General features: G+C 50.4%; 1 protein-coding gene across 2 annotated transcripts; it reads right to left on the reverse strand.

Annotated features, from left to right (window-relative positions):
• Positions 1-631: 631 nt before the first annotated feature.
• Positions 632-7,034, reverse strand: MLNR (motilin receptor). Of its 2 annotated transcripts, XM_077158210.1 has the most exons (4): positions 6,164-7,034; positions 5,016-5,398; positions 4,438-4,901; positions 632-4,341 (listed from the first exon to the last, which is right to left on the reverse strand). In XM_077158210.1, exons 1-2 carry the CDS (start codon positions 7,032-7,034, stop codon positions 5,088-5,090), a joined length of 1,182 nt encoding a protein of 393 aa, XP_077014325.1. In that variant the 3' UTR covers positions 632-4,341; positions 4,438-4,901; positions 5,016-5,087. The 2 variants fall into 2 exon arrangements, with proteins under 2 accessions (XP_077014325.1, XP_077014324.1); XM_077158209.1 differs by having other exon boundaries at positions 632-4,901.
• Positions 7,035-9,547: the final 2,513 nt, after the last annotated feature.

A 9,547-nucleotide genomic window follows, 5' to 3' on the forward strand; every position in this document is an offset into this window, starting at 1 on the left:
CGGTTCCAGACCCATCACTTTCTTCCAAGCTGAGAAGAGATGGAAAGCAGGTGTAAAACAGTGACCCATCCCACTTTGGCTCTCCCTGCGGCTGGGGAGATGCAGAGTGGTGCCGATATAGTAAAATAAGGTGGGCTGTGCTGGGGGTGGGGGCTCAAGGACCGGGAACAGGAGCTGCTCTGAGTCTGACGGCCTGCTTAGGATCTCAGGATGGGCCATTTCAAACCTGGCACTGATGACTTCTCCACCATCGCCACTCTGCCCCAGAGAGCCTCGTGCCTGGTTATAACAAGCACCTGGGCCCAGTAGTGCTCCCAGACTGCCCTCCCCGATCCAGCTACCACTGTTTTACAGACTCCAGCTCCAGCGTCCATCAGTGCCCTTGCATCCCTCTTTCTCCTCCTCCTGCGACCTCCCCATCCTCTCTCTCTCTTCCCCCCTCCCCTTCCTCCTCTTTCCCTCTTCCATTCAGCTCCCCTCCCAGTGCATGCCACCTCCAGTCCTGTTTCTCTTTCTTGTATGCTTTGTGGTGGTGGTGGTGGGGAGGGGTCTCATTTCATTCTTTTCCATGTGATTACACTTGTTGGATTTTTTAAAACTTTTTTATTGTATAGTATAACATATATACAAAGCAAAGAAATAAAAAAGCAATAGTTTTCAAAGCACTCTTCCACAAGTGGTTACAGTACAGACCCCAGAGTTTGTCATAGGCTACCATATGATCTTTTCAGATTTTTCTAGTTGCTCCATAATATAGGAGCCTAGAGGGCTTAAATACTTTTTTATCATCACAATCGACTTTTTTGCTCTCTTTTTTGGTGAACAATAATAAATATACAAAAAAGCTATAAATTTAAAAGCACAATTTGCAAACCACAATTAGTTGTAGAACATATTTCAGACTTTGCACGCTTACAATTTTACAATTTTGAGTTTTTACTTCTAGCTGCTCTAAAATACTGGAGACTAAAAGAGATATCAATTTAATGATTCAGCATTCGTATTCATTTGTTAAATCCTATCTTCTATGTATAATTCCACCATCACCTTTGATCTTTCCATACTTCTCTTTGGGGTTGTCTGGGCTATGGTGATTCTAAATTTTTGCTATTGGAAAGGTCTGTTACTAATATGGGGTAGGAAGATGGAACTATCTGATGTTCTGGAGAGGCTGGGCCCTCTAGGTTTCAGGATTTATCTGGACCAGGGACCCATTTGGAGGTTGGAGGTTGCTGGAAAGTTACTCTAGTGCATGGAACCCTTGTGGAATCTTATATATTGCCCTAGGTGTTCTTTAGGATTGGCTGGAATGGTCCTGGTTGGGGGTTGGCAGGTTATGACAGGTAGCAAGGTCTAACTGAAGCTTGTATAAGAGCAACCTCCAGAGTAGTCTCTCGACCCTATTTGAACTCTCTCTGCCACTGATATTTTATTAGTTACACTTCTTTCCTCTCTTTTGGTCAGGATGGAATTGTTGATCCTACAGTGCCAGAGTTGGATTCATCCCTGGGAATCATCTCCCATGCCGTCAGGGAGACTTTCACCCCTGGATGTTATGTCCCACGTAGAGGGGAGGGCAATGATTTCACTTACAGAGTCGGACTTAGAGAGACTGAGGCCACATCTGAGCAGCAACAGAGGTCCTCCAGAAGTAACCCATAGGCATACCTATAGATAATCTAAGCTTCTCCGCTACCTACATAAGCTTCACAAGAGTAAGCCTCGTGATCGAGGGCATGGCCTATTGATTTGGGTGTCCCTAAAGTTTGACACAGTAGAGATTTCCTGATGGTAAAGTGTAATAGTTCCATATCTTTTCTCCCCTCCCTCAGGGGACTTTGCCAATACTTTTTGATTATCTGCTTAATATACTCTAGGATGTTTCCAGGCATACAATCCTGTATTATCTATACAGGATTAAAGGACCTCTTTCTTATTTTGTGTTTCCTGTGTTTCAATTGCTCAAATGAGCTGTACAAATAGGTTTAATTGGATTATGCACTACAGGAAATTTCAGTCCCAGATCAAATAAACCTTTCTTCCATTGGTCTCAAGGAATATGTGTGGTTCTAAAATATAGACACTGCTTTCCTTACCCCTATGTTCTGAATTACTTTAACCCCAACCTGTTCATCTTCATTCTTATCTCTAGATATCAGGTCATATATATAAAACAGCCTCTCAGAATCCTGAAATAATAATCACCACTCTGGACTTTTATGTGTCTGTTCTAAAAGCTTACAATCTAGGCCCGTTTTCTTATAAGCATTTTCTAAATGTGACCATACCACTGTTGTTTTTTGATTCTGGCTTATTTTGTCTTCCCAAATGTCACACATGTTCATGCACATCGTTGCATGCCTCAAGACAATGTTTCTTTTTGTAGCAGCACAACCATGGTTCATAAGCATACATCATCGTTTGCCAAATAAACACAATAAACACAATGAAACCAATAAACACACCCCCACCAAATAGGAAATCTAAACCCCCTTTTAACTCCTGTCCCTCCCCCCCATTATTTACCTCTGCTGTTGCTGTCGTAATACTGATGGTTTCCTTTTGAACATAGCTCATAGCATGCAACAGCATTTCCCCCCCTGTATCCCAGACTTAAACACTCTTTACACAAGAATCATATCTTTGAAGTAATTCTTACGAGAACCAATTCATATTTCTAGTGTGAATCCGTGGGACACGTAGGTCTACACAACCCCTTTCAATCTAGTTCATCTTCAATATGGTTATATTACTTCCAGACCCACTAGAGAATCACCTTTGCTCCTATCTATTCCCTTACATTGGAGTTCAACCTCATTAGCTAACAGTTCACCCGTCTCAAGCTTCTATGTATCTCTAAGCCTTCTGTATTATAAGCCTCTGATTATACACTTGTTGAATTATTATTATTATTTTTTGTTGCATGGGCCAGAAATCAAACCTTCTACATGCTGGGGGAGAATTCTTGTTGCTACCAGGTGGTTCAGACAAACACCCCAAACGTCTGCTTTTTCAGTCTCTCTGGCTATCCGGCCAGCCAGGTGAAGCTCACCATCTGCTCACTTGTGGGCAGTTGGGTCAACACGCACTGTCTGCCAGACAAGGGATGCAAAGCTGAATAATACACAGGGTCTGTCTTCAGGGAGTTTGGATCAGCCAGGGGGGAAAGGGACACCTGCAACGGAAGGTGTTCAGTGCTGTGAAACTGATTCACCGAGGGTGTCCCTGATCACCTGCCACACCTAATTGCCCTGGTGTAGCTGACACTTTTCAGCTCTCAATACCCAGGTGTCATCACTCCCTAAACACAGTGCATTGCTTTCCTAAGGAGGCGGTGAGGACAGTCTGCCCCTCTCACCTCCTGGGACAGGCCACAAAGAGTCCCCGTGGAGTGCACGCCAGCGAGGAGAGGATGCTTCTGTGCTCTCAAGGAAGGAAAAGCCAATTTCCAAGGCTGCTCAGAGCTGACTGGGATGGACGTCATATTTAGAGTTTGCAATCTTTAGAAAGTTGGCTCCCAATTAAAAATTGCAACAGATCGATCTATGTTTAAGCAAAACCTTTTAAAAGTTCACCCTCAAAACACTAGTGGGAGAAAACAGAATGGAAGACTGGAGACCTGTTGGTTCTGGTACAGGCTGAAGACGGAGCCAGGGAATGAGAATGCTTGAAGGCAACTGGGACGAGGCATCGTGTACTTGGATTTGTGTTTGCAGAAGCAATATACTATCATCAGCATGGGGGGAGACCCTTGCTGTTTCTGTAGTCACTATTTGCAGTTCTGTCAAATCAAAAGAGACCGTGGTGGTTTGGGATGTGAAATAATTTGGAAACTTGATAAGGCTCCAACTACGAGCTCTGAAGCAAAAGAGACCAACTGAGCCAGTGAGTAAACTTGGTTGACTCTCCAGCTTCCAAATTTTATTGTGCCCTGACTTATCTGTCACTGGAAGGATGAGAACACTGAAAAAGTCATATTTTATAGAATTGTCTGTTTTATTGGTGTTTGTGGGTTTGAAGATTCCAGAAGATCTCAGGACAAATTCCTCATAAATATCAAGAATCTACTGTAATTTAGATGTGAACTTCATCAACCTGAAAACCAGGGTCCCCCCATCTAACCGTGCAAGTCCTCGCCTGCCTACCATTCACAGACTGGCATGAAGGAGTCCTTTGGGATTAAAACTGTCAAAAACAAAATAAAATGACTGAGTCATTGGTCAGAATGTCCAACGTGCTCTTGCAGCAGCATCTGGGTGTGGGAGGGTGTCAGGTTCTTACATTAGATCCACTGGTTCCTGTTTGCATGGCCTCGGAAAGCTCTGAGACTCCGATTCATTGCTAGCAAAACAGAAATGACGCTAATAACTACCCACGCACCGAGCTGAAGTGAGATAAGGCATATCACAGGTCTTTACAAATATCAGTGGCACTCACGTTGGTAGCCAAGTTCTGCTGGAGCTCTGCATCCTCAGGCTTCAGCTCTCGGGTTTGCTGTGTCCTGGCCAAGGGCACTGAGGATCTCATGGGCAGTCTCAGGGAGAAGCAGGATGCAACACGGTCGTTTGTGCATAGCAGCTCTGAAAGGAGGGTACTGTGCCTAATCTCTACAATTGCTCCAAGCCTTGAGAAAGGTGGAACCCCTGAATAACAGAACCTACCCAGAATTCTCTTTACTTCTAAAAGTTCCTGCTGTCACATATAGGCATTAAACAATTTCTTGGATGGACATTCTCCTTGTCATGGGTTCCTTGTATATACAGTCTGGTATTTCTATCGACAACATGAAACCAAAATACACACATTTTGTGTGATTCATCCAATCACAATGCTAAAATGAACATCCCTTACGAAGTACATGCCAGAGGGAAAAGGAAGATGGGTACAGCTGTATTTCATTCCTTGGTGAAAAAAAATAAAGACTGATGATTTCTTAACCAACCACTCCCTCCATTTTTCTTAATAGCACCACCCTTCCCCCCCCCCCCCACTCCAGTCCTTATTTCCCTACAGACCTGTTTTCCCTGAAGTCCCCAGAACTGTGAGACATGGTGACTTTCCCGGCAGACCCTTTCGTGTCCTCGTCTTCACGTTAGCTGCTGGTCTACGTCCAGCCAGTTGTCACCCCCAGTGGCTCCTCTAGGGTCCCTGCTTCTGCAGAGACCTCTTCCTCCAGAAGGTTTGGCAAGCAGCAGTTTGCAGGCTGCTGCTCTGTACCTCTTTGAAATAAGGTTGTAGAGGATTGGGTTGATGGATGCACTCAGATAGAAAAGTTGCAGAGCAACGATGTTAAAATACTGGGAGAAATACATCATCCGGGAGTCTTCTGTATTTATGTAAATGATCCTGCCAACGTGGAAAGGCAACCAGCAAACTATAAAGGCCAGAACCACCACCACTGCAAAAGAAGACACAGGCACCAGAATTAGCAAAAGCCAGGGAAAACACACAACAGTCCCCCGGAAAGTATCAGAAGGAATGAGTGAGCAACAAAAGAGATGGGACTTGACCTAGCCCAATCCCCAGCCCAGAAAAACTACCAGGCTGCAGAGGGTGTCAATGTTTGCTTGAAAACTGCATCATAGTCCCACATACGTGTTATCCTTCTGGACATAAGCCAGAAGGAGCAAGCTCTACTAATGAGCTCTTTTGGCAGGCTTCCTTCCACAAACCCACTTCAGAGGCATGCTGTCGGTTCTCCGTTGAAAAGAATTCTGCAACAGGTCTGCAGTGTTTTTGCTGATGTTGATGTTTGTTTACTTTTTGGTATGGGCATGGTTCACTTTAGCCTTCAGGGTAATTGAACATTAAGGGAAAAGAAAAAACAATTAGCTTAATTGCCCGGTCTGAGAGCGGCGGGATTAAGAGCCTCCAGTTACCCAGCCCGGGTCAGCCCGGCTCACTGGTCACAGCGCCTTTGGACAATGAGCGCAGTTTCGCAGATACAGTGAGCGCAGTTTCGCAGATACGCCCTTAGAGGCGTCCTGGGGCCACCCAGAGCTCCGGGAGTGGAGGAGGAGGGGCGGGACAGGAGACGGTTTTTTTTCTGGAGACAGATGGAGGCTGGGGTAGAAACGGGACAGGAAATGTGGGTAGCAGCGGCGCCGAGGCAGGTGATGCAAGAGCCCGGGGTGGGCTTGGAGCGGGAGGTGGCGCCACTTACGGAGGACGCGGACGGTCTGCCGATGGCCCCTCTCCCGCCCCGAGGCGGCCGAGCCTCGCAGCGGCCCCCGGCTGGTCCACAGCTCGCGCCCGATGAGCCCGTAGAGGACGGTGAGGCACAAGAAGGGCAAGAAGAAGTAGGCGGTGGTGACCCACAGCATGACGCGCAGGGCGCCCAGCTGCGCGCGGCTCGGCCGGCACTCGCGGCTGAAGAGCGCGGCGGCCTCGGACCTCGACGGCGGGGTCGGAAACGGCGCCCGCGAGGCGGGGAGCGACGGGGTGGCCCGCGCCGTGCCATTCGGGGCCGGGACCGCGGAGGCGCCGGGGTCCTGCTCGACGTCCACCAGAAAGAAGAAGGGCCCGGCCGAGAGCAGCGCCACCGCCCAAAGCGCGGCGATGAGCGCCCGGACGCGGCGGCGAGTGACCAGGACGCGGGCCCGCAGCGGGCGACAGATGGCCAGGTAGCGCTCGACGCTGAGCGCCGTCACGTGCAGCAGCGTGGCGTAGGTGCCGCCCTCGCCCAGGTACAGCGACAGGCGGCAGAGCAGCGACCCGAAGACCCAGGGCCGCGAGCGCCAGAGGCGGTACAGGTCGAAGGGGAGGCCGAGCAGGATGAGCAGGTCGGACACGGCCATGCTGCCCAGGTACAGGTTGGTGGTGGTGCGCAGGTCGCGGTGGCGGCACACGAGCAGCAGGGTCACCACGTTGCCGCTCACCCCGACGGCGAAGAGGCCCAGGCACACTACCGTCACCGGCACCAGCGCGCCCAGCGGGAATGGCGAGCAGCGGCGCTCGTCGCACGGCGGCAGCGCGGGCCACGGCGGCTCCCGCGCGCCTTCGGGGCCGTGGCTGCGGTTCCAGGGGCTGCCCATGGGCGCACCGCCGCGCGTCCGCCCCGCCGGGCGGCTCCCTCACAGCCCCGAGCCCCGGCCGTACTGCTCCGCCCGTCTGCTGCCGCCCGGCGCGGGGAAGGCGGCTCTGCGGGCCGTGGGGACCCGGGCGCGCGCAGTCTCCGCCCACCCCCCACCCCCTGCTAATGCCCGCCCCCCGGCCGGGCCGGGGCCCCCTGCGGCAAGTCCCTCCCCACCCGCTGGAGCTCTGGGGACTTGGCAGCTGCGCTCGGCGCAGGAAGCGATTGCCCGGCCCCAGTGGGGTGGGCTCCCCGCGGCCGGGGAAGGCTGGCGAGTGCTTGCCCGGAATACCAAGGGGATGGAGGGGAGTCGACACCGAGTCCAGGGGCGCTTTGGGTTCTAGTCCGGTCCAGTCCTGAAGCGCGGGAGGGGCTTGGGTGCCGGGTGGGTCCCAGCGTAAACTCCCGAGTGCTGCACGATATTGGACTCAAAGAATTTCAGCCACCCTTGGCAACTCTGAACTGTTGCTCTCAGGATGATGTTTGCCCACATGAAAGAACCGCTCTTTGATCTTCACCTGGACATTTGAGTTCTTTCATAGGCGGTGAATTGGTCCAGTGAAACTATTCTATCAATTTGCAAAATCCAACTTATTAGTCGACAATCAGGAAAACAAACAAACAAACAAACAAACACCAGGAAATTTGGGAACTGGGACTAAAGCCGATTTGTCAATCAGTTCCTGGTGGGCTGAGTGACAAGAGCTGGTGATTGTGGAGGAGGTGGCTGAGGAGGTGGCTGGCCCTGTGCTTTTCATTCCGTCCTCACGCCCTTGTGAGTTCATTTCACCCGCGAGGAGAGTGGGACTCGCTTGAGGCCACGCGGGGAGTAAGGGTGGGGCTGGGGTTTGCACGCGGGTCGGAACCGGTAGGTTCCATATCCCGCCCCCCACAACGGCCACCTAGCCCGATGGGTTTTGCTTCTCTTTCTAGCTACTTAACTAATATCTCTAGTCTAGTAATTCTTAACGCACCAACGCCCCCGCCCCCCGCCCCTCCGGGCCTCCCACTGGCTCTTCCTCCTGGCTTTTCCTTGTCGCTCACCACCTCCTATTCTCACTTCCCTCCCTAGCCCAACTTCAACTCTATCGGCTAGCCAAGCTTGCAGGCCTACGCCCTCTCCTCCCCTGCTCTTTCCCCCATTAGTCAGGCAAATGGAGACAAGCAAAACTACAGCTCTGGTTAAATGGAATCCTCTGCTTACTCCACGCCTGCTCTGGAAGAGCTGATGAGTTGTTTCCCTTGAAATTCACAGCCTCTCACCGGGAACCGTGACCCCGTACCCTTCTTTTACCCCCGTCCTAACGTTCACCCCACTCCATTCGCTTTCCCAGCCTCCAGACTACTTTCTCCCAAAAACCCAACACCTCCTGTCCAGCCTCCCTCTCTGTTGGCTACCTTCCACCCTATTTCTTTAAGAAATAAAATAGAAGCAATCGGGAGAGAACTTTTTCATGTTCCTACTACAACTACTACATTCACTCGCCTTACTGTATTTTTATTTCTGTACAGATGAGTGAACTGGGGACATGGTGACTGAACCTGCTCTGCACCGAAAGTGTTCCATTTGCAGTTTAGCATCTCTCTCCCCACCATTCTCTCCACTCCCTCCTCTGTCCTCCCTCCATCCCTTGGTCACCTTTTCCCCCTCTCTTCTAGAAAACTCCTCCAAAGACTTTCTGTATACACTGTCATCATTTTTCTCCTTCCCTATTCCATTTTCCCCAGCAGAGGAAATGTAATTTCTTCATCTACAGCTGATCTGATTTCCCCCCAAGCTCTCACCTGCTAGGAAGCAAGTTACGATTAATAATCATATTCTCAATACAGATTAGTCCAGTCTGATAACTTAGTTCCTCTAGGTGGACTTCAGTTTCTCCTGGATAAACTGCATATTCTCTCTTTCAAGTTCCCCTCACTTTCCTACTTCTTTCCCTGAAGAGAGTCCAGGTGGATGGGGAGGGGAGGTCAGCTGACTTACCTGTCCTTATGGACTGAGAATGGGGAGCAGCACCTAGCTCCATACTGCTTTCTGGGGTGCCCTGTACCCTTCCTGCCTGGTCGCCAGTTGTCTGGCTGACCTTGGAGCCAGAAGTCTGTGGCTACTGAATCTGGGTCCCTCCTTTTATTTTTTTAATGCAATTTGATTGAGATATATTCACACACCACACAAAGCATCCTAAGGGTCCCTTCTTTTGACTCCCAGGGGCACAGGACAGCTTCCCTGTGGCTGTCACTGGCTGCAATCCCCACCCCGACCCAAGCCTCTTCATGATTTCTATTCTGTACATGATTCATGGTTTACCACGGCCTGGCCGAAGGGCCCCTTTCTCTATCCCCTACCCACGATGGCAGGCTCCAAGGGGCTCTAACTAGCTCTCAGATCAGTGCCACCTGTGTTTGCCAGCACCAACTCTACCGTCTCCTCCTCTGGCTTTTCAGACTCACCCTCTGTTCAGACACTCCCTATTCCCT

Source organism: Tamandua tetradactyla, chromosome 4 (assembly GCF_023851605.1).
Source record: "Tamandua tetradactyla isolate mTamTet1 chromosome 4, mTamTet1.pri, whole genome shotgun sequence".
NCBI lineage: Eukaryota > Metazoa > Chordata > Mammalia > Pilosa > Myrmecophagidae > Tamandua > Tamandua tetradactyla.